This window comes from Salvelinus alpinus, chromosome 8, assembly GCF_045679555.1.
Source record: "Salvelinus alpinus chromosome 8, SLU_Salpinus.1, whole genome shotgun sequence".
Lineage (NCBI taxonomy): Eukaryota > Metazoa > Chordata > Actinopteri > Salmoniformes > Salmonidae > Salvelinus > Salvelinus alpinus.
In genome coordinates, this window is record NC_092093.1 from 79,268,974 (window position 1) to 79,294,361 (window position 25,388).

General features: G+C 41.5%; 1 protein-coding gene across 7 annotated transcripts; it reads right to left on the minus strand.

Moving 5' to 3' along the window:
* Positions 1-17,648: 17,648 nt before the first annotated feature.
* On the minus strand, positions 17,649-21,392 carry LOC139583759 (putative nuclease HARBI1). Of its 7 annotated transcripts, XR_011676607.1 has the most exons (10): positions 20,633-21,392; positions 20,369-20,545; positions 20,217-20,251; positions 20,048-20,134; positions 19,919-19,960; positions 19,677-19,850; positions 19,562-19,597; positions 18,909-19,463; positions 18,516-18,627; positions 17,649-18,421 (listed from the first exon to the last, which is right to left on the minus strand). XR_011676607.1 is itself a non-coding variant. In XM_071415196.1 (6 exons), exons 4-6 carry the CDS (start codon positions 18,975-18,977, stop codon positions 18,051-18,053), a joined length of 552 nt encoding a protein of 183 aa, XP_071271297.1. In that variant the 5' UTR covers positions 18,978-20,134; positions 20,217-20,278; positions 20,369-20,545; positions 20,633-21,392; the 3' UTR covers positions 17,649-18,050. The 7 variants fall into 7 exon arrangements, 2 of the variants coding, with proteins under 2 accessions (XP_071271297.1, XP_071271298.1); XR_011676611.1 differs by having other exon boundaries at positions 18,909-19,960; positions 20,217-20,278; XR_011676610.1 differs by having other exon boundaries at positions 19,562-20,134; positions 20,217-20,278.
* Positions 21,393-25,388: the final 3,996 nt, after the last annotated feature.

Here is a 25,388-nt window from a genome sequence, read left to right on the forward strand (position 1 = left end):
TGAGGGTGTCTGGGGACATGCAGGGCCTGGGTTTACCTCCACATCACCCGAGGAACAGAGGAGTAGTAGGATGAGGGTGCGGCTAAAGGCTATCAAAACTGGTCGCCTAGAGCGTTGGGGACAAAGAATAAAAGGAGCAGATTTATGGGCGTGGTAGAATAGATTCTGGGCATAATGTGCAGACAGGGGTATGGTGGGGCGCGGGTACAGCGGAGGCAAGCCCAGGCACTGGGTGATGATAAGAGAGGTTGTATCTCTGGACATGCTGGTCTCAATGGGTGAGGTCACCGCATGTGTGGGGGGTGGGACAAAGGAGGTATCAGAGGTACGGAGAGTGGAACTACAGGGTCCATTGCAAACCAAAACAATGATAATGATAACTAGCCTGAACAACAGTATGCAAGGCATATTGATATTTGAGAGAGACATACAATAAGGCATAAAGTGATTGCAGGTCTTGCAGGTCTAATGTCATTACTAACTAGCGACAGCTTTGAACATATCAAAGACATTCATACAATTATCAGCCACTTTGTAAATTGTCAATCATGCATCTCTGAACATGAATACATTTGATTGTTGCACAGTAAACCTACAGGTTATTTTCCAGAGTTAGGAGCAAATACTATTTTGAGATTCCTTTGGATAACAGTAGCAAAACCAAAACTTCATTCAACACACACACATCCACCATTACCTGATCTGAATTAAAACTACCGTCTAAGCCTTGTCCGAGCCAGAATGGCCCATATGGCAGGAGCACATCTCCTGTTTCTGTAGCATGAGGCAGTTTGATGTACAAGTACACCCTCTGGACAGGACTACAAACTACCTTTATATCCTAGGTAGCGTACATTTCCTTCCCAGTTGGAAAAACAGACCAGAAAGTGCACGATGCAGTAACACAATGCAGATGGTAGTTTGCTTCATGTGTAATGGAAGGGGTGGGAAGCATTAACTGTGAGCCTGTGGAAACCCAGACTGTAAAAATAAAAGGCCTGGGCATCCATCAGACACTGGTTTAATAGAGTAGAGAGAGAGACCCCTCTGGGGAGACGGTCCTTGCTGTCCAGGATCCTTGGAGATAATAATAGAACTTGCACACTGACTATGTTGTGTTGGGAAAGACTTTCAATATTTCTTTCTTTCTTTTGCTTCTCACAGAAAAGTGGTATCAATCCACTCTGCAATGGTGTTGTTTTACGTTTTTATTTGACTTTGAACCTCTGTCCAAATGACTTTAACAGCAATGACTTTCTATTAAACAAGAACTTTCTATTAAACAAGCAACGGCTGTCAGAGTTTCTTAGACAGCTATTTTGAATTCTGTTTGTTTAAACTATGAATAAATCATGAATGTTGTAATTATCATAAAGGGCTCTGCATCTGTCCTCGTGCTCCTAGACCTTAGTGCTGCTTTTGACATCATCTATCACCACATTCTTTTGGAGAGATTAGAAACCCTAATTGGTCTACACGGACTTGCCTGGTTTAGATCTTATCTGTTGGAATAATATCAGTTTGTCTCTGTGGATGGTTTGTTCTCTGACAAATCAATTGTATATTTCGGTGTTCCTCAAAGTTCCATTTTAGGACCACTATTGTTTTCACTATATATTCTACCTCTTGGTGATGTAATTCGGAAAACCAATGTCAACATTCACTGCTATGCGGACGACACAGCTGTACATTTCGATGAAACATGGTGAAGCCCCAAAATCGCCTACCCTGGAAGCCTGTGTTTTAGACATAAGGAAGTGGATGGCGGCACATATTTTACTTTTAAACTCTGACTAAACAGAGATGCTAGTTCTAGGTCCCAAGAAAACAAAGTTATCTGCTGTTGGATCAGACAATTAATCTTGAAGGTTGTAAAGTCGTGTCAAATAAAACTATGAAGGACCTCGGTGTTACTCTGGACCCTGATCTCTCTGTTGATGAACAGATCAAGAAAATTTCAAAGACATCTTTTTTGCTATATCAAATCCCCTGGAGGAAGAAACAGAACCCAGACAGGTGGAGGTGGTGTTTTATCAGAAAACCCCAAGCAAAGCGAGTAACAGCAGAAAAGCAATGGCAGCAAGAGACACCATCACATGCCTATACATGACATCTGGCATTGAGGAAGCATGTGTAGAACTGGTCAACGTAAATACACTGCATGTAAGTAGAGTGTAAATTCCATTGGTGCAATATCCGCTGATGCCACCACACTTGGGTTTCCTTTCTGTACCAGCTCCACTTTATTTCAGAAAGGAAATACCACATGTACGCCATATTAGAAAATATTACAATGCAAGGCGTTAGGGCTCTGCTCCTTCAGTGTAGCTCCCTGGCAGAGAGAAGTGTCATATAAGGAGGTTAATATAACTCAGGGAAGCAACTTTGATTTTAGAAGTACAGTAGGGGGGGTAGATCAGCTTTAATATTGCAGATAGATTGTGGGTTCCATCAATGTAATTGTCTGCATCATTTTCAATCCCCCATATATATTTTTTTGTAAATATATACAGTTGAAGTTGGAAGTTTACATATACCTTATCCAAATACATTTAAACTCAGTTTTTCACAATTTCTGACATTTAATCCTAGTAAAGATACCCTGTCTTAGGTCAGTTAGGATCACCACTTTATTTTAAGAATGTGAAATGTCAGAATAATAGTAGAGAGAATGATTTATTTCAGCATTTATTTATTTCATCACATTCCCAGTGGGTCAGACGTTTACATACACTCAATTAGTATTTGGTAGCATTGCCTTTACATTGTTTAACTTGGGTCAAACGTTTCAGGTAGCCTTCCACAATCTTACCACAATAAGTTGGGTGAATTTTGGCCCATTCCTCCTGACATTCCTCCTCCTGCTCGCACACGCTTTCTCAGTTCTGCCCACACATTTTCTATAGGATTGAGATCAGGGCTTTGTGATGGCCACTCCAATACCTTTACTTTGTTGTCCTTAAGCCATTTTGCCACAACTTTGTAAGTATGCTTGGGGTCATTCCAGGTGACTATCTCATGAAACTGGTTGAGAGAATGTCAAGAGTGTGTAAAGTTGTCATCAAGGCAACTTTTGATTTGTTTAACACTTTTTTGGTTACTACATGATTCCATATGTGTTATTTCATAGTGTTGATGTCTTCACTAATATTCTACAATGTAGATCCCTGGAATGAGTAGGTGTGTCCAAACTTTTGACTGGTACTGTATGTTTAAGTGATTGATGAGATTGAACTAGATCCATGATAATTCATTAATCAATATTGTGTTGCACATTTAACCAATAGCCTAACAAATGAACAACTCTTACAAATAAAGTACGAAAACAAATTTGGATTGTCGTAAAGTAATCCTCTATATCATATTTCAGCCAGACCGCCCAGCCAACCCAAGCTGCCTACACGGCCGACCCGTACCAATCTAGTCAATAATTCAACACTCTCCCCAACACAACTTCCTTCCCTTCTTTTGTATGTCTCAAGGGAAAGCTTTGGAAAACAAAAGTTGAATTAAAACACACATACACCTACACATTAACACACATAAACAGTACACCCTCCCTATAATTCATATCATAGGCCTAGCAGTACTGTGGAGTTATTTTTACTTGCACACAATACAGCTGAGTCACCCCGTACTGCCCCTAGTGTCCACGGCCATGTAGCACCACAACCCAACACACCCCAATCAGCTTTAGGACTTTAGTGAAACATTCATTACTGGTTTCAGGTGTGTTATGCCAAGGCCAGCGTGACAACAGAACAACAGACCCGGACTGAGCAGCATAGCAGCTAGGGATTGCCTAAATAGGTCTCCACCTGAAGTGGGCATGTTCTCAATACAGACTTCTTTTGTCGTACAGTATTCCATATAAGACATCCAGCCAGACCTTATGAAAGTCGCACAGTATACCCTTAATCTTAAAACAAATCTAGTGATAACTTGACATTTCTTACATACATTGTGGGTTGATAACCAACCTTCCAATTAATGACAACTATATTAGCCACTATAAATGCTATGTTAGACAGTTTCTTCTGATAACAGTCGTCCGTATCAACATTTCAAAGCAAACAACAACAGGGAGATGGGAGAATCTGTAGACATGCTGAGATAAAAGAACATACTCTGTCAGAATTCTCCCAACCTTTTGTGCTTTACACCTCCTGCAGAATAATACAATTTCTGATTGCATGCTATTCAGTTTCACTGGCATATAGTACATTCTATGGGTGGTCTTAAAGTGCAAAAATGTATGTCTGAGATTATATGAACATGACTGGGCATTCAAACATATCTGTATCCATTCATCATCATCAATAGCGTCTCCCAGATCTTCCTCACATTTTTGGATTACAGATTTTGTGTTATGGGGAAAAGTCTCTATCAACACTTGATACAACTTGGAAATCAACTTGAGGTTTGTCAGACTGCTTTAAAATTGCATCTGGCTTGTCCAGTGTTTGCTGAACAGAGAGAAGAAAGTGCTGTACAGTTGAAGTCGGAAGTTTACATACACCTTAGCCAAATACTTTTAAACTCAGTTTTTCACTCAGTTTTTCACAATTCCTGACATTTAATCCTAGTAAAAGTTCCCTGTCTTAGGTCAGTTAGGACAAGCACTTTATTTTGAGAATGTGAAATGTCAGAATAATAGTAGAGAGAATAATTTATTTCAGCATTTATTTATTTCATCACATTCCCAGTGGGTCACAAGTTTACATACAGTCAATTAGTATTTGGTAGCATTGCCTTTAAATTGTTCACCTTGGGTCAACAATTTTGGGTAGCCTTCCACAAGCTTCCCACAATAAATTGGGTGAATTTTGGCCCATTCCTCCTGACAGAGCTAGTGTAACTGAGTCAGGTTTGTAGGCCTTCTTGCTCGCACACACTTTTTCAGTTCTGCCAACAAATTTTCTATAGGATTGAGGTCAGGGCTTTGTGATGGACACTCCAATACCTTGACTTTGTTGTCCTTTAGCCATTTTGCCACAACTTTGGAAATATGCTTGGGGTCATTGTCCATTTGGAAGACCCATTTGCGACCAAACTTTAACTTCCTGACTGATGTCTTGAGATGTTGCTTCAATATATCCACATAATTCTCATGATGCCATCTATTTTCTGAAGTGCACCAGTCCCTCTTGCAGCAAAGCACCCCCACAACATGATGCTGTCACCCATGTGCTTCACGGTTGGGATGTTATTCTTCGGCTTGCAAGTATCCCTCTTTTTCCTCCAAACATAATGATGGTCATTATCGCCAAACAGTTCTATTTTTGTTTCATCAGACCAGAGGACATTTCTCCAAAAAGCACAATCTTTGTCCCCATGCGCAGTTGCAAACTGTAGTCTGGCTTATTTATGGCGGTTTTGGAGCAGTGGCTTCTTCCTTGCTGAGCGGCCTTTCAGGTTATGTCGATATAGGACTCGTTTTACTGTGGATATAGACACTTTTGTACCTGTTTCCTCCAGCATCTTCACAAGGTCCTTTGCTAATGTTCTGGGATTGATTTGCACTTTTCACACCAAAGTATGTTCATCTCTAAGGGAGACAGAATCCATCTCCTTCCTGAGCGGTATGACAGCTGCGTGGTCCCATGGTGTTTATACTTGCGTACTATTGTTTGTACAGATGAATGTGGTACCTTCAGGCGTTTTGAAATTGCTCCCAAGGATGAACCAGACTTGTGGAGGTCTACAATTTTTTTCTGAGGTCTTGGCTGATTTCTTTTGATTTTCCCATTATGTCAAGCAAAGAGGCACTGAGTTTGAAGGTAGGCCTTGAAATACATCCACAGGTACACCTCCAATTGACTCAAATTATGTCAATTAGTCTATCAGAAGCTTCTAAAGCCATAATTTTCTGGAATTTTCCAAGCTTTTTAAAGGCACAGTCAACTTGGTGTATGTTAAGTTCTGTCCCACTGGAATTGTGAAACAGTGAATTATAAATGAAATAATCTGTCTGTAAACAATTGTTGGAAAGATTACTTGTGTCATGCACAAAGTAGATGTCAAAACTGACTTGCCAAAACTATAGTTTGTTAACAAGAAATTTGTGGAGTGGTTGAAAACGAGTTTAATGACTCCAACCTAAGTGTATGTAAACTTCCGACGTCAACTGTATCTACAAAAATTAATCTCACCTCTGTCAGACTGGTCTTCCTTGGCTGCCTGACCCTGCTGAGTCCCCTGTCACAATCTGATCCTCCTAAAATGAGGCATTACAAAAAATGATCTTGGTGTACATTTATACATTATATTATCCAAGAACAGAATCAATGTTTCAATAATTGAAATGACCATTATTTCCAGATCTCAGACTGGAACTTTGATCATTCTCTGAATATAATGCAAAATTTACCTGAGCTCCATAGACTGGATTTCCCTTGCTGTCTGGCCCTGCTGGGACCCTTGTCACCATTTGATCCTGTTTTAACATGATGAACATAGTGTTGTGTACTGACTGCACTAGAGGGCTGCATTCCCGCTGGATGCCTGCAGGACCTGCGGTTCCAACAGAGAGCATTGCTGCACGGTCAGCATTTTTCATGCTGCAGGCAGAAGCAGGCGGTTAACAGATGACATTGTGATGAAAATATTTTGGTTGTCCACAGAAGCGGTCCTCTTTCTGCTTTGTATGTGTTAGCCTAACTACTGTACTAAAAGCACATTTTTCGCATTATTCACATACTCAAAATTCGCTGTTTCAACTTCAGTAGCCTACCTCTCCTAGTTGGGCATGAGAGTTCACGTGCACCTAGAATGTGTGGTCTCATTGACATAGAGTAAGCTGCCTACATGTGCGGAGAATCACTTGGCAGGTAACTTGAATATGAAATTAATTTATATATGATTAGACAGTTTTTTTCAATGTCTATTAAGTAAAAATGTATAAAGAAAATAAGTGTAGGGCGCTCAACCAACGTGAGTCGAAGTGCAATCAAAAAATGTAATCATCATTGAAAAGGAAAAGGCACAATGCGCACATAGGTTAGGCTACTATGGTGAGCGAGCATTGCACCTTTTCATTTTCAATAAGTATGGATTACTGTTAGTTGAATTAAATAATTCTCTCCTGAAGGCTCACTATAATTTATTACCACTTTAGCAGACAACTCAAGATAATGGAAGACCTAAAAAGTTACCCACAGCCTTATCTAAACATCTCAGGGCTAAGTTGGGTCAGTTCAACCATAGTTTAACGACCCTTTCTGCTTATTTTATAACCCACAACACAAATCTCTTTTCACCAGGCGTGCAGAGTTCAATTAGTTATAGTTTTATCTAAAGCTAGAAATTGTTTTAATTATTTATTAACAAAATTCCTAACAATTACCCATTTATTTTTCTCTGCCTGCAAATCGTCCTTGGCTGATATAGCCCAGTAATACAATGTAAGGGCCATGTGAGAATCTCTGGTAATTTAACTAATTTATTTATTTATTTTTGCGCATTTGATGTTAATTATAGGATGCAAAATGGCTGGCGAGTGACATAAAATAACATTGTGGGACTGTGGTTGTCTTTGGGACCAGTTCTTGAAGTAGCAGGTAGGAGTGGGACAGAAAGCCAGCGGTGCCAGACCTCTACTGTGCACCATGACAGTGAAGGCTGTAAAGTTAGAGCTGTTTATTACCGTGTCAGTGTGAAAAGTAGGGAATTAGTTAGGGAAACTGACAGATCAATAACATTACATTGCCATACCGATTAATATAACTCACTTTGTACTGTAAAAACGTCAGAATATCAATCTTCCATCGTTTGGCCAATTGTTTCATTTGATTCAGGTCTAGTTTGATTGAGGCAAAAATAATAGCTCAAGTCAGCCAACTTTTGGCCAGCTCTCTCTCAAACAGTATATCAACTGGCGAAAGTTTACCAAGTTAATTTACTTCTTTACTTCTGAAACTTTTACGACTCGGTTGTAAATCCAGTCAGCTCAACACTCCAAACAGCCTACCCTACTGTTCGGAGGCATCCGCATGGTCCTAAAGCACACCTTCGCAGAGTTTTGTATCACATTCCAATGATAAAACTGAGCGGGACAAAAAATGCAATTTCAGAATGGGGAGGGCATGTCCCCACCCCCGTCCCAAGTGAAAGTGCTGCCCCTGATAGGCAGTGAGCATGATATGCTATATCAAATCCCCCAAAACAGCAGAACCATAAGCCAGATGATTAACTACTGTACAGTATGTGTAGCAATTAGTATTAGTACTTCAGTCTCCCCTGGTTTCTTAGCGGCAGCTGTAAGCGACCGTCGTGTCGGTGTCGGTTTTGTCACAAAACTAAGACCAACGCCAAACCATCCCAGTTCTGCAGATTTTGCAGAGACAGAATCATTCAATCATTTGTTTTGGTATTGTCTATATGTAGCTTGTTTTTGTTTGCAAGTCCAGGAATGGTTGAAGAAGTACAACATTTACCTGGAGCTAACTCTGTAGATAGCACTACTGGGTGATTTGAAAAGTCACAGTTAATCGATCAATAATATAATATTACTTTTAGCAAATATGTTTATCTTTAATTTACAATCTGTAGAAACTATGAGAATAGAAAGGTTCAGAACTTGGGTGAAACATCACAGCACAAAATATATGGCAAAAATAAATGGATGGTGTTAAGAGATAGATGTTAGGGGTTGAGTGGAGCTGAAGGGTGGGATTAAAAACAACAAGATAACTCATTTAAAATATACTGTGTCCGTAAAATGTACAGTACATTCGGAAAGTATTCATCTTTCCCTTGATCATGACTAGTTTCGCAGTCTCTGTTGCTGAAAAACATCCCCACAGCATGATGCTGCCACCACCATGCTTCACCGTAGGGATGGTGCCAGGTTTCCTCCAGATGGAACGCTTCGCATTCAGGCCAAAGAGTTAAATACTGGTTTCTTCAGACCAGAGTCTTTTAGGTGCCTTTTGGTAAACTCCTTGTGGGCTGTCATGTGCCTTTTACTGAAGAGTGGCTGCTGTCTGTCCACTCTACCATAAAGGACTGATTGGTGAAGTGCTGCAGAGATGGTTGTCCTTCAGCAAGGTTCCTCCATATTCACAGAGGAACTCTTTAGCTTTGTCAGAGTGACCATCGAGTTCTTGGTCACCTCCCTGACCAAGGCCCTTCTCCCCCGATTGCTCAGTGTGGTGGGGCAGCCAGCTCTAGGAAGAGTCTTGGTTGTTTCAAACTTCTTCCATTTAAGAATGATGGAGGCCACTGTGTTCTTGGGGACCATCAGTGCTGCAGAATTCTTTGGTACCTTTCCCCAGATCTGTGCCTCGACACAATCCTGTCTCTGAATTCTACAGACAATTCCTTCAACCTCATAGCTTGGTTTTTGCTCTGACATGCACTGTTAACTGTGGGACCTTTCCAAATCATGTCCAATCTATTGCATTTACCACAGGCGGACTCGGATCAAGTTGTAGGAACATTTCAAGGATGATCAATGGAAACAGGATGCACCTGAGTTCAATTTTGCGTCTCATAGCAAAGGGTCTGAATACTTATGTAAATAAGGAATTACAAAAATGTCTAAAAACCTGTTTTCACTTTGTCATCATGGGGTATTGTGTGTAGATCATTTGTTATATTTAATCCACTATAGAATAAGGCAAACACGTAACACCATTTGGAAAAAGTCAAGGGGTCTGAATACTTTCTGAATGCACTAGGTTCAGAACTTTTGTGAAACAGCACAGGTAAAAATATATGGCAAAATAGAACTAATTTCTGTGTTCTATTCATGTGCATTTCTAATAACCGTTTCCTGTGTTCATGCAAGTGACTGACTGAATGAATCCTCACTATCAGTAGCGGCAATTTGGCAGTATGGCCAGACCTTTGTTTTGAGAACAAAAGATATCTCAGTTTCAAGGTCTCAGCTTAGAGAGAAGAAGTCTCGTGAGGTATTTGTCTGTCACGTTATGAACCAGTATTGGTCGGTCACATGAATGAAACAAAATGGTAATGATGAATTAATTATCCTAAATCATGCAAATATAACTTGACTTTGTATAGCCGTATATAAGACAACTGCTGGTACTGCCCCAGCAGAGCTTATTGACAGACGTTCACTATGGTGCGTTAAGTTTGTTGGAACCTCTCCAGCGCTGACAATAAACAATAATACATTTAAGATTGACATCGAGTGTCCCTGTGTAAGAATTTCCACGACATGTCCATAAAATGTATATAGTATAAGATGGAAGTAGAAGCCTAAGTGTTTTTGTCCATTAGTTTACTCCAATTAGGGGAGGGGTGGTAGGGTTAGGGGAAAATAATAAAGGGAAATTTAAAAGACATATGTATATGGACATGATGCAGACAATTACATTGATTTAAACTGAAATCTATCTGCAAAATTAAAATATAATAAAAACAAAATGTACAAACAAAACCAATAAATAATGTTTGTTTTGTAAAACATAATTGAAACAAAGATGGTTATTTGAGGATGGAAAGAGGGAAAGGTTCCACACCACTCTCTCACTTGAGATTCTTACCTAGTTATTTACTGATGATCTTATTTTGCTCTTTTCTAGTTTTGTCAACTCCGTGTGTGTTTTCTATACCTCTTTGCACCTCTCCATGTAGGCTTTACAGACGCTCCCCACCCCTTAGCTGCAACCCTTCTAATTTAGTGTACCCTGCATGCACAACCCATGTAGAATTCCGGGTATCCGGCAGTGTTTGGATCTGCCAATCTGCGGTCAAGAACACAGAGTTGATCTCAGTCTATGCTGCCCTTCAGTCCCTTGACTCTCTCCTCTTCCATCCTATAATTTCTCCCTTATGCTAAATCCTTCTCTCTCCTGATTCTTCAACCCTACTCTCCTCCCTTTCCGCATCCTATGACTCGCACTGTCCCCTTCCCCCTGACCGGCTTGGCCCTCCCCTCCTGCTCCGTGGCTGAGTGACTCATTGCAAGCTTACAGAACAGGGCTGCGGGCAGCTGAGCAAGAATTGAGGAAAAATAACCTTCTGGAGGACCTATCATCCTTTCACTCCCTCTTCTACAGTGAGGGAAAAAAGTATTTGATCCCCTGCTGATTTTGTACGTTTGCCCACTGACAAAGAAATGATCAGTCTATAATTTTAATGGTAGGTTTATTTGAACAGTGAGAGACAGAATAACAACAAAAAAATCCAGAAAAACGCATGTCAAAAACGTTATAAATTGATTTGCATTTTAATGAGGGAAATAAGTATTTGACCCCCTCTCAATCAGAAAGATTTCTGGCTCCCAGGTGTCTTTCATACAGGTAACGAGCTGAGATTAGGAGCACACTCTTAAAGGGAGTGCTCCTAATCTCAGTTTCTTACCTGTATAAAAGACACCTGTCCACAGAAGCAATCAATCAATCAGATTCCAAACTCTCCACCATGGCCAAGACCAAAGAGCTCTCCAAGGATGTCAGGGACAAGATTGTAGATCAACACAAGGCTGGAATGGGCTACAAGACCATTGCCAAGCAGCTTGGTGAGAAGGTGACAACAGTTGGTGCGATTATTCGCAAATGGAAGAAACACAAAAGAACTGTCAAACTCCCTTGGCCTAGGGCTCCATGCAAGATCTCACCTCGTGGAGTTGCAATGATCATGAGAATGGTGAGGAATCAGCCCAGAACTACACAGGAGGATCTTGTCAATGATCTCAAGGCAGCTGGGACCATAGTCACCAAGAAAACAATTGGTAACACACTACGCCGTGAAGGACTGAAATCCTGCAGCGCCCGCAAGGTCCCCCTGCTCAAGAAAGCACATATACATGCCCGTCTGAAGTTTGCCGATGAACATCTGAATGATTCAGAGGACAACTGGGTGAACATGTTGTGGTCAGATGAGACCAAAATGGAGTTCTTTGGCATCAACTCAACTTGCCGTGTTTGGAGGAGGAGGAATGCTGCCTATGACCCCAAGAAACCATCCCCACCGTCAAACATGGCGGTGGAAACATTATGCTTTGGGGGTGTTTTTCTGCTAAGGGGACAGGACAACTTCACCGCATCAAAGGGACGATGGACGGGGCCATGTACCGTCAAATCTTGGGTGAAAACCTCCTTCCCTCAGCCAGGGTATTGAAAATGGGTCATGGATGGGTATTCCAGCATGACAATGACCCAAAACACACGGCCAAGGCAACAAAGGAGTGGCTCAAGAAAAAGCACATTAAGGTCCTGGAGTGGCCTAGCCAGTCTCCAGACCTTAATCCCATAGAAAATCTGTGGAGGGAGCTGAAGGTTCGAGTTGCCAAACGTCAGTCTCGAAACCTTAATGACTTGAAGAAGATCTGCAAAGAGGAGTGGGACAAAATCTCTCCTGAGATGTGTGCAAACCTGGTGGCCAACTACAAGAAACATCTGACCTCTGTGATTGCCAACAAGGGTTTTGCCACCAAGTACTAAGTCATGTTTTGCAGAGGGGTCAAATACTTATTTCCCTCATTAAAATGCAAATAAATTTATAAAATTTTTGACATGCGTTTTTCTGGATGTTTTTGTTGATATTCTGTCTCTCACTGTTCAAATAAACCTACCATTAAAATTACAGACTGATAATTTCTTTGTCAGTGGGCAAACGTACAAAATCAGCAGGGGATCAAATACTTTTTTCCCTCACTGTACATTTCAAGCTTCTGCCTCTTATCCTAGGAAACTCTTATCCACCTTCTCCTCCCTCTGTCTGCACCACGTACTCTCACTACTGGTGTCTCCCAGTGCTCAGTTCTAGGTCCTCTCCTCTTCTCTCTATACACCAAGTCACTCGGCTCCGTCATATCCTCACATGGTCTCTCCTATCATTGCTATGCGGATGACACTCAACTACTTTTCTCCTTCCCCCCTTCTGACACCCAGGTGGCGACACATATCTCTGAGTGCATGGCAGGCATCTCAACTTGGATGTCGGCCCACCACCCGAAGCTCAACCTCAACAAAACAGAACTGCTCTTCCTCCCGGGGAAGGCTTGCTCGCTCAAAGACCTCTCCATCACGGTTGACAACTCCACATTGTTGCCCTCCCAGAGTGCAAAGAACGTTGGCGTGAACCTGGACAACACTCTGTCATTCTCTGCAAACATCAAAGCAGTGACTCGCTCCTGCAGGTTCATGCTCTACAACATCTGTAGAGTAAGACCCTACCTCACACAGGAAGCTGTGCAGGTCCTAATCCAGGCACTTGTCCTCTCCCACCTGGACTACTGCAACTCGCTGTTGGCTGGGCTCCCCGCTTCTGGAACTTATCCAGAATGGTTTTCAACCTTACCAAGTTATTTCATGTCATCCCACTCCTCCGCACACTCCACAGGCTTCCAGTCAAAGCTTGCATCCACTACAAGACCCTGGTGCTTACCTAGTGAACAGCAAGAAGAACTGCCCTTTCCTACCTTCAGGCTATGCTCGAACCCTACACCCTAACCCAAGCACTCCATTCTGCAACCTCAGGTCTGTTGGCCCTCCCACCCTACGGGAGGGCAGCTTCCATTCAGCCCAGTCCAAGCTCTTCTTTGTCCTGGCACCCCAATGGTGGAACAAGCTTCCGCCTGAAGCTAGAACAGCAGAGTCCCTGCCCATCTTCCGAAAACATCTGAAACCCTACCTTCAAACAGTATCTTAATTAATCCTCCTCCTCACCTCGAAAATGTACTTTCTATGCATGTGATATGGCAATGTCCCACCTATCTATCTTAAGATAAATGCACTAACTGTAGTTGCTCTGGATAAGAGCAACTGCTAAATGACTAAAATGTAAATTGTATGTCAGAATACGCTGTTTGAGAGCTCTCAATAGACCAGCGAAGGTCATTCTAACATGATATGACTGTGTTCCAGGCCTATTTGTGAATACTAACTGTGTTTAGCATGAGCTAATGCAGCTGTATGACTCTTTTTCATATGACGCACCGCTAGGTACAAGGCAAGATGAGCGGTCATCTTGGTAAACAGGAAATATAATACCTATCTAACTAGGCATCCATCCGTAAGTCCACCTGCCATATTGATGTCCTGCCGGGTACCCTCGTTGAGGCAAGATGAGCTGTCACCTTGGTTCATGAGGAAATTCACCCTAGGAACAGCCTAGAAATTACTGCAGGAACTCATGTAGACTCCAGAATTCCAACTGGGTGTAACATTGTAGCATCAGAGGATTATGGGCCCATAATATTGAGGGTGAAGACGTGACCAATTGAGAAGCAGTCGCAGCGCCGATGAAGGAGTGGGCGGCCCATAGCTCAGAGCTATCCTGCAGCGCTGACGAAGGAACCAGTGCCGTGAGGAGTTCCTATATCTCTCTTGGTTGCCAGCTGAGTGTATAAGTGTATAAGGAAAAATGTTAGGGTTAAAGTTATGGTTAGCAGTAAAATTAGGCTGTACTCCTGTGAATATATGCTAATGATGGAAATACCTGGTAATGTTTAGCCAGACTACGGTTTGCAACTGCACATGGGCAATTTAAGCCAGTATACTTGGGGTCATTGTCCATTTGGAAGACCCACTTGCGACCAAGCTTTAACTTCCTGACTGATGTCTTGAGATGTTGCTTCAATATATCCACATAATTTTCCTCCCTCGTCATGCCATCTATTTTGTGAAGTGCACCAGTCCCTCCTGCAGCAAAGCAACCCCACAACATGATGCTGCCACCCCTGTGCTTCATGGTTGGGATGGTGTTCTTCGGCTGGCAAACCTCCCCCTTTTTCCTCCAAACATAATGATGGTCATTATGGCCAAACAGTTCTACTTTTGTTTCATCAGACCAGAGGACATTTCTCCAAAAAGTACGATCTTTGTCGCCATGTGTAGTTGCAAACTGTAGTCTGGCTTTTTTATGGCGGTTTTGGAGCAGTGGCTTCTTCCTTGCTGAGCAGCCTTTCAGGTTATGTCGATATAGGACTCGTTTGACTGTGGATATAGATACTTTTGTACCTGTTTCCTCCAGCATCTTCACAAGGTCCTTTGTTGTTGTTCTGGGATTGATTTGCACTTTTTGCACCAATGTATGTTCGTCTCTAAGGGAGAGAGAACGTGTCTCCTTCCTGAGCGGTATGACGGCTGCGTGGTCCCATGGTGTTTATACTTGCGTACTGTTGTTTGTACAGATGAACGTGTACAACGTTCATCTGTACAAACAACAGTACGCAAGTATAAACACATGGCATCATTTGAGTCAATTGGAGGTGTACCTGTGGATGTATTTTAAGGCCTACCTTAAAACTCAGTGCCTCTTTGCTTGACATCATGGGAAAATCAAAAGAAATCTGCCAAGACCTCAGAAAAAAGTGTAGACCTACACAAGTCTGGTTCATCCGTGGGAGCAATTTCCAAACGCCTGAAGGTGCACTTCCAGAGAAAATTCCAGAGAATTATGTCATGGCTTTAGCATCTTCTGATAGGCTACATGACATAATTCTCTGGAATTTTCCAAGCTGTTTAAAGGCACAGTCAACTTAGTGTATGTAAACTTCTGACCCACTGGAATTGTGATGCAGTGAAGTAAGTAAAATAATCTTTCGAAAACAATTGTTGGAAAAATTACTTGTGTCATGCACAAAGTAGATGTCCTAACTGACTTGCCAAAACTATTGTTTGTTAACAAGAAATTTGTGGAGTGGTTGAAAAATGAGTTTAATGGCTCCAACCTAAGTGTATGTAAACTTCTGACTTCAACTGAAGTGCACTACTTTTGACCAGGGCCCTATGGGTAGGGTAGGATGCCAATTGAGATGCAGCTTGAGGCATACAGCGCCTTGCAAAAGTATTCACCCCCTTGGCGTTTTTCCTATTTTGTTTCATTACAACCTGTAATTTAAATAGATTTTTAATTTGATTTCATGTAATGTACATTCACAAAATAGTCCAAATTGGTGAAGTGAAAAAAGAAGAAAACTTGTATGTTTTTATTTTTTATATATTAAAATGGAAAAGTTGTTCATGCATATGTATTCACCCATTTGCTATGAAGCCCCTAATTAAGATCTGGTGCAAACAAATACCTTCAGAAGTCACATAATTAGTTAATTAAAGTCCACCTGTGTCACATGGTCTTTCACATGGTCTCAGTATATATACACCTGTTCTGAAAGGCCCCAGAGTCTGCAACACCACTAAGCAAGGGGCGAATACATATATCTAGCCGTATAGTCCTAAATAGTTCAGATTGAAGCTACTGTAGTGTTTGGAAGACCTATAGAACCGCACAGTTCAGATTGAAGACACATACTGTTGTGTATTGCAAGTGTATAGGCTCACACAGTTTGGCAGACGTATAGAGAGGCCCTACAGTTCAGATTGAAGATATTGTAGTGTATGGCAGGGCTGTCATGTTCATGTTCTAGCTGTTACCCGTAGAGCCGCTATGCTTTGTTAAAGAAATTAAATGCTGCCAGACCTGCTTTTACGCTCTCTACCTTCATCCATCTTTCTCTACCTCCCTCCCTACATCTCTCCACCTCCCTCCACCTATCCTCTCTAGGACAGAGGAGAGGCACAAGCACACAGTCTCTCTGTTATGATATGTTCTGCACTGGGCTGAGCTACACTGAGTCTTTGGTTTGCATCCCAAATGGCACCCTATTACTTATGTGCCCTGGTCAAAGAGAGTGCCCTATACAGGGAATAGGGTGCCATTTGAGACACATCCTTTGTCAGTAGAACTCCTTCGTACCGTCACTCTTCTCATGTATTGAAAGTCTGACTGAATAACTCCCAGACTTATTGATGAATTATTTATCCTTTGATGTATATTTTGACCCCCTCCAGTGGAATCAAAAGAGAGGAGGCAATTGATAATGTAGAGCAGTGTTTTGCAACTCCGGTCTTCGAGTACCCCCAACAGTAGATCTTTTTGTTGCCCCGGGCAAGCACACCTGATTCTGCTTGTCAACTAATCATCAAGTCCTTGACAAGTTGAATCAGGGGCCTGTTGCACAAAACTAGGATAAGGGATTAAGCCAGGATATCTTGGTGATCCTGGCTCAATTGATCCGTAATCCGGTTGCACTAAAGATGGATAGGGGGCAGGAGGATATGTTATGGTATAAATTACCATGGAGATTTATTCTGTGGAGCTAGCCTGCTCCAGACCAGGCTAAATTCCAGGATCTATTTAATCTCATCCCTAATGTCAGTCAGCAGTCACCACAAATGGAAACCAATAGTTATTTCACTGCTCACTATACATTGTTATCACATATAACTAGACCCACTGTTATTATTTAAACGTTTGTGATCATTAATTTCAATGATTTTGGATAAAAAATGATTTTTAGATGATGTTGCTATCATTAGATAATTTACAGTTTCCCATAGACTATAAGGCTATATATAAAATGATAGAATATTAGGGCCACAGAGGGGAAAAAAACACAAGTCATAATATTGTAACCAGTTGTTTTAAAGGAGGACAGTTGTTAAAATGACAGATGTGGGGCATTTCGTGAAATTGTACTTCAGTATGGTTTCATAAACAAAGACATGCTGATGTGCCAGAATATTAAGTATCACATTGTCATAAGTATCAAAACTGTAAAAACAATATGTAGCTTTTCTGCAGAAAGAACCAGCCTCATAAATGTATGACTTTATCCTTTTTCTTCAGTGTGGCCCTAGTACTCTGTCATATAAACAAATACACATTCCATATGAATATAAAAACACAATGTGTAACATTATGTTCCTTTATTGAATAAGGACAAAACAAAGCAGGTAAACCATCAGCTCCTTTCGAAACTGAAGTCACAGTGACTCTACAAGATGGAAAGCACAGAATCCAAGCATATTATACAAAATGATACATACACATTCAAAGGTCTGTATATAACACACCCTGCATGTCTGCACACTAAAATAAATGCAGGACAAATCCATACACATCAACTGAACAGACAAATGAATGGATGCAGTAGCCTCCCTGCAGCCTTGTATTACACACAGTATACCGCACAAACATCATAAGAGGCCAAATTCGTCAAAAAACGAACCCAAAAAAACCCAAATTCCTCTGCCACCGCAGGACATATTTAACCAAAATTGAAAGCACACATACTAACTAAAATAATTCAACACATATTGGTCCCTCAGCAGCCGACCACTGTCGTCATCAGGGAAGATTGCCGGATTGTCCCAGTCCATGGCTGGTGGCACTCTGGGGGCCCTCTCCTTCCTCAGGCAGGCCACATTGTGGAGGACAGCACAAGCCACAGTAATATCACATGCCCTAACAGGGCTGACCCTTAATTTGTGAAGGCAGTGAAAGCGTGCCTTCAGGAGGCCAAAGGTCATTTCAACTCTGGCCCTGGTCCTGGCATGGGCATGGTTGTAGGCCTGCTGTGCTTCCTGGGGGTCTGTGAAAGGTGTCAGGAGAAAAGGCTGGCAGCCATACCCCCTGTCTCCCAGCAACACACCAGAGAATTCACCTGTCAACACAAAATCTCATCATTACTACCTCATAAACACAGTGATATTCTTGACACAGCCATGATGGTTATAAATAGGGGTTGTGTGGCTTACCTTGTGATAGGCACTGATAGATTTCAGAGGCCCGAAAGATTCTGGAGTCATGGACTGAGCCAGGCCATTTTGCCACAACATTGCTGATCACACAGTCAGCATTGCAGACCATCTGAAATCATAAGATGAGGAATATTACACCAATCAATGCACATCACTGGCAATGCAGAGTGTTCGTCAATGGACAATATCAAAAAGTTATGTTCACCTGAACATTAATGCTGTGAAAGGATTTCCTATTCACAAAATCAGCCTCATGGGCACCTGAGGGGGCTTTTATCCTTATGTGTGTGCAGTCCACTGCACCAATGACATTTGGGAAACCTGTCACACAAAGTAATGAGTATCCTACTATGTGTTAACAGTTGTCCTGTAATTTGTAGATCCTCTTACCTGCAATCCTATAGAACTCCTCTTTGATGTCACAGAGTCTTCTGTGGCCAGGGAAGGAGATGAAGACATCTGCTAATGCTTTGATAGCCAGACACACACTCCTTATTGTGCGGCAAATTGTGGCCTTGTTCAGCTGTTCTGCATCCCCCACTGAGTACAGGAAGGCTCCACTAGCAAAAAAGCGCAAGGCCACACAAACCATTTGCTCCACACTCAGTGCATGGCTCCGTGCAGTGCGGTGCTTAATCCTGGGACCCAGTAGTCTGCATAGATACCTGATGCCATCTGCAGAAAACCTGTATCTTTCATATAGATGGTCATCAGGGAAGGCCAGTGGGTCCAACCGGTCCCTGAAGACCCTTTCTCGCCTGAAGGCTCTCCTCAGCACAAGTGCTTCTTCATCCACCACATCTCGCACGAATGGGCATGCCATTGTCAGAGCAGAAAGGAACACACAATTTTGGGCCTTCATATAGGCTAGTGGCCACACCTGGTGCTGGGGGGGTGGGCAAAAGAGGGCGATGCCTTATAACGATGACTTGGTTGTACTGATTGCTGGGAAAATAAAAAAAACCTTAGAAAGATGCCACCGTCCTGTGTGCTCACAATAAGAGCTCATATGTCATGGCTCACTTGACTTTACGAGAATATACCTAATTTTTATTTTGAGCTGTGTCATCTTCTTGGAGCTGGGGGAGGAAAGAAAAATAATGATTAATACATTTGTGTTACAGTTAGCATACAGTGTACATTGAAGGCATATCTCACCTCCCTCTCAAGTTTTTTTATTTCAAGGTCCAGTTTCCTAATTGTCCTCTTTTTTATTTCGGACTCCAGTGCAAGATTTTCCATCTTTTTCTTCTTGTACTGAATGTCTATGTCTGCCAGTTCTATTTGGCGCCGGAGGTGGTTGCCATACAACTTTCTGATAGCTTGTGAGCTCTGTGAACACAATACAATTAGCGCAGCTGGAATTTGGCAGGATGTGGTGTCCTTTTATTAATACGCACTATGTTGCCAGGCTGGTTTTCCCACTGTATAGCATCTGGGTCCTGTAAAAGAAATTAGATTTTTTGATTTTGATGAGGACTCCTCACCATTGTAGAGTAAATAGTACTTTCACAGTCTTAACATGATACCTCATGCCTTCTGGAATCCAGAGAGATGGTCTCCTCCTCATCATCGTCTCCATCATGTGCTGTTGCTGCTGCACTGGGGCCTTCACCCTATCACATTTAATCGGATTCATATTGAAGCTAGTAGACAAGACATGCCAGGCCTACAGTATGCCTTTGATGGAGTACTCACTGGATCAGCATCGTCTGGTGCTTGTGCTGGTGGCTCTTACAGGAACACAGTGCTGCCAGACACTGCAAGGCAATAGGTAAACCAAAGTCAGACAGTCCAAATTGATTCAATATGAATGTGGTTGTATCCCATGTAGAGATGGAAGGACATACCTTGAATGAAGCGGGTGGCATCTTGGGAGGAACCTATGCTCGTCTCTTTCCCCCCAGGGATCCCCTCTAAGACGGGCCTGCCTTTATTTAGCTCCAAGGCCATGTCCTCTGCTGGGGTAAGGTCAGCCTTTGGTGACCCACCACCCGTGCCTTGTCTGTGGGTATTCTTTTTCACTGCTAAAACAGTACAGACAATGTGTGAGCAGGCACCTTCTGGGTACAATATATGCTTGTGCTTTGTTAAATATTAGTCAGGGACCATACCATTCTGCAGAATGTTCTTGTATTTGATTTTGACCTGCTGCCATGTCCGTTTTGGCCCGTTCATGTTTAATCTACACACACACACACACACACACACACACACACACACACACACATTTAATGGAGTCACACTGCAAAAAATTACTTGGTATTTTTGTCTTGTTTTCAGTAAAAATATCAAAAAATTTATCATGGCTTTATACAGTGTGATGGAGTTACTTTACACAATTTCACTCATATCTGCAGTGCATTTCAATTAAAAATTTAACCGTTTCATAATTACAGTACAACTGCATTTTTGGAGATGTGAATTAAATATTTGAATTGTAATTGTGATGTTTCAGCGGAGCGGTGAGTGTGTAATTGTGCACTACTTACGCATTCAGGCGGTCTGCAATACTTTGCCACGCTTTTTCTCTTTGCTTTATCACTGTGGCGGTGTTGCCTTTCTTCTTAATTATATCTTTTACCTCCTCGTATGCCTCCATGAGGATTTGTGCTTCCGACGGGGAAAAGTACGCGGCTCTAGTTGCCATGGTAAATCAGTTAATCTGTGATCTGTGGCGGGGTCTATTTGAGTGAGCCGTGAGCGCGCACCTATCCAGGATTGGTTTCACCTGGCTTAATGAATCCGTGTCTGCTCATCCTGGCTTGGTCTTTGTGCAACCAATTAAGCCTGGACGCACATGTTTTGGCTTCATTGAGCTCAGCTGAGTCATTTATCCCGGATGTCTTAATTCTACTTTTGTGCAACAGGCCCCAGGTGTTTTTGTCCAGGGCTGCAAGAAAAATGTGTGCTGTTGGGGGAACTAGAAGACTGAAGTTGGTAAACATTGCTCTAGAGGTTCTATCCTGTTTTAGTAAGCTAGGAGGTGTGTGTAGGTGTCTCTGTCTGTGTGTTTTTGTGTGTGTCTTAGTCACTTATTTAACACATCTATTTCCTGCCTGATACTCATGGGCTAATTTGAGCTAACCTGCTGACTGTAAGCACTTTAAAGGCCAAAGGAAATTACTCCTTTTTCTGTTGATAGTTATGTTATCACACCCCTAACCTAAACAGATGCACATCCGATATGTCATTACAACACCTTTGACACCATCTTGTAGTAATTAGTCATTCAAAAAGCACACCAGGACAGCACCACTGCAGCCATTTTTTTAAAAATTTATTTTATTTATTTATCCGTTATTTTACCAGGTAAGTTGACTGAGAACACGTTCTCATTTGCAGCAACGACCTGGGGAATAGTTACAGGGGAGAGGAGGGGGATGAATGAGCCAATTGTAAACTGGGGATTATTAGGTGACCGTGATGGTTGAGGGCCAGATTGGGAATTTAGCCAGGACACCGGGGTTAACACCCCTACTCTTACAATCAGTACAATCAGTCCATCAGTACAACCACCTGTAAATGGCAAGTAAGAAACCACTCACTCAGATAATCATTGGCTGCATCTGAAATGACACCCTATTCACTATATAGTGCCCATATGGCTTTGGTAAACAATAATGCACTATATAGGCAAGAGGGTTCCATTTCAGAAGCAGCCATTGTGTTAAGGGCATTTCCATCTAAAAGAACCCATGAGCACCAACATGTAAAGATCATAGGAGCATGCCAAATTAGGTGTCAAATTAAAGAGTCTATATTTTTTTGAAATTAAGTCATATCTACATTTTCCATTTAAAAAAAATCAGGAATAAGCAAAGGCGTTGATTTCTGGGCAAACAGATGGAAAGGAGTCTTAGGCAACATTGGGAGAAAAAAAAACTGTCAATTAATATCAACACTAGTTTTGGATAAATTATTTTCCTTCTGTAGGTTTAAGAAACATTGCCTTGTAATTCCTTTACCAAATACCCACATGCTGTATCTTTAACCTCCCTGGTACAAGTGGGATGCTAGCGTCAGAAATAGCATTGAAATTAATCACTTACCTTTGATGATCTTTATCTGGTGGCACTCCCAGGTATGTTAGACAATAAATGTTTGTTTTGTTTGATAATGTCCCTCTTTATGACCAAAAACCTCCTTTTTGTTTGCGTGTTTTGTCCAGTAATCCGAATGCTTAAGGCAAGTGCACTAAGTCCAGACGAAAAGTTTTTAAAAAGTACAATAAAAGTTAGTAGAAACATGCCAAACGATGTTTAAAATCAATCCTCCGGTTGCTTTTGTCATAAATAATCAATATTTCAACCGGACAAAAGCTTCGTCAATAGGAAAGGAGAAACAAGAAAGGCGTGTTCCCGATCAGGCGCATGGCTGATGAATGGAAATTTCCACTGGCCACTGATTGAAAGTGCTGTATCTCCCTCATTTTTCAGAGTAAAAGCCTGAAACAATGCCTAAAGACTGGCCACATGTAGAAGAAGCCATAGAGCTAGTGAACTGGGTCCTAAGTCTTTGTATGGTGGATAGGCTTTCAATGGATAAACAGCCTTTCAAAATAATAGTACTTCCTGGTTGGATTGTCCTCGGGTTTTCGCCTGCCATATCAGTTATGTTATACTCACAGACATTATTTTAACAGTTTTGGAAACTTTAGAGTGTTTTCTATCCAAATCTACTAATTATGTGCATATCCTATCTTCTGGGCCTGAGTAGCAGGCCGTTTAATTTGGTCACGCTTTTCATCCATAATTCCGAATGCTGCCCCCTACCCTAGTGAAGTTTAAGATGTTTTCAAATTTCTCTCGCTCAAGAAAAGGGAGGATAATAAATGTTCACTGAAGTAACAAGTAAAGGTAGACCTACCAATTAGTTATAGTGCTTTTACTGATATCAAGTTACGAATTATTAAGTCATTAAAACTCAAAATTCTGTTACCAAATTGGTAACGGAATTACTGTAATTGAATTGGCTACAAATGGAAATCATAGTAGTCACAAACAGCATTTGGGTAATCTGCTACTTTCCTCCCTTCCACTAACATACTGTTATGTTCAGCTCAGTTTTTAAAATTCTGTCATCTGGTGGTCAAGGCAAGAGTGTAAGATCAATGGACAACCCCTAACTCTCTCTCTCACTCTCTCTGCCTCTCTCAATTCATTTCAATTCAAGGCACTTTATCGGAATGGGAAACATATGTTTACATTGCCCAAGCAAGTGAAATGGATAAACAAAAGTGAAATAAACAATAAAAAGTGAACAGTAAGCATTACACACAAGTTCCAAAATAATAAAGACATTTGAAATGTGATATTATGTCTTTATACAGTGTTGTAACAATGTGCAAATAGTTAAAGTAAAAAAAAGAAAATTAATAAACATAAATATGGGTTGTATTTACAATGGTGTTGGTTCATCACTGATTGCCCTTTTCTTGTGGCAACAGGTCACAAATATTGCTGCTGTGATTGCACACTGTGGTATTTCACCCAATAGATGTGGCAGTTTATCGAAATTGGATTTGTTTTCTAATGCTTTGTGGGTCTGTGTAATCTGAGAGCCAGGTCTGCCTATGGCGACTTTTCTCAATAGCAATGCTATGATCACTGAGTCTGTACACAGTCAAAGCGTTCCTTCATTTTGGTTCAGTCACAGTGGTCAGGTATTCTGCCACTGTGTACTCTCTTTAGGGCCAAATAGCATTCTAGTTTACTCTTTTTTTTGTTAATTATTTCCAATGTGTCAAGTTATTATATTTTAGTTTTCTCATGATTTCATTGGGTCTGATTGTGCTGCTGTCCTGTGTCTGTGGGGTCTGTTTGTGTTTGTGAAGCACCAGGACCAGCTTGCTTAGGGGACTCTTCTCCAGGTTAATCTCTGTAGGTGATGGCTTTGTTATGGAAGGTTTGGGAATCGCTTCCTTTTAGGTGGTTGTAGAATTTAACAGCTATTTTCTGGATTTTGATAATAAGCGGGTAAAGGACTAATTCTGCATGCATTATTTGGTATTTTACATTGCACAAGGAGGATATTTTTGCAGAATTCTGCATGCAGTCTCAATTTGCTGTTGGTCCCATTTTGTGAATTCTTGGTTGGTGAGCGGACCACTGACCTCACCACCAGAAAGGGCAATGGGTTCTATAACTGATTCAAGTGTTTTAGCCAGATCCTACATTTTATGTTCCTTTTGATGGCATAGAAGGCCCTTCTTGCCTTGTGTCTCAGATCGTTCAAAGCTTTGTGGAAGTTACCAGTGGCGCTGATGTTTAGGATGAGGTATGTATAGTTTTCTGTGTGCTCTAGGGCAACAGCGTCTAGATGGAATTTGTATTTGTGGTCCAGGCAACTGGACCTTTTTTGGAACACCATTATTTTTGTCTTACTGAGATTTACTGTCAGGGCCCTGGTCTGACAGAATCTGTGCAGAAGATCTAGGTGCTGCTGTAGGCCCTCCTTGGTTAGGGACAGAAGCACCAGATCATCAGCAAACAGTAGACATGTGACTTCAGATTCTAGTAGGGTAAGGCCGGGTGCTGCCGACTGTTCTAATGCCCTCGCCAATTTGATGATAGATTCAGTACCAGTTAAAGTTTGGACACAACTACTGATTCAAGGGTTTTTCTTTATTTTTCCTATAATAGAATAGTAGTGAAGATGTCAAAACTATGAAATAACACATATTGAATCATCTAGTAACCAAAAAAGTGTTAAATCAAAATATATTTTGATTGACTGATTGACATTCCAGATTGACTGACTTTTCAAAGTAGCCATCCTTTGCCTTGATGACAGCTTTGCACACTCTTGGCATTCGCTCAACCAGCTTCATGAGGTAGTCACCTGGAATGCATTTCAATTAACAGGTGT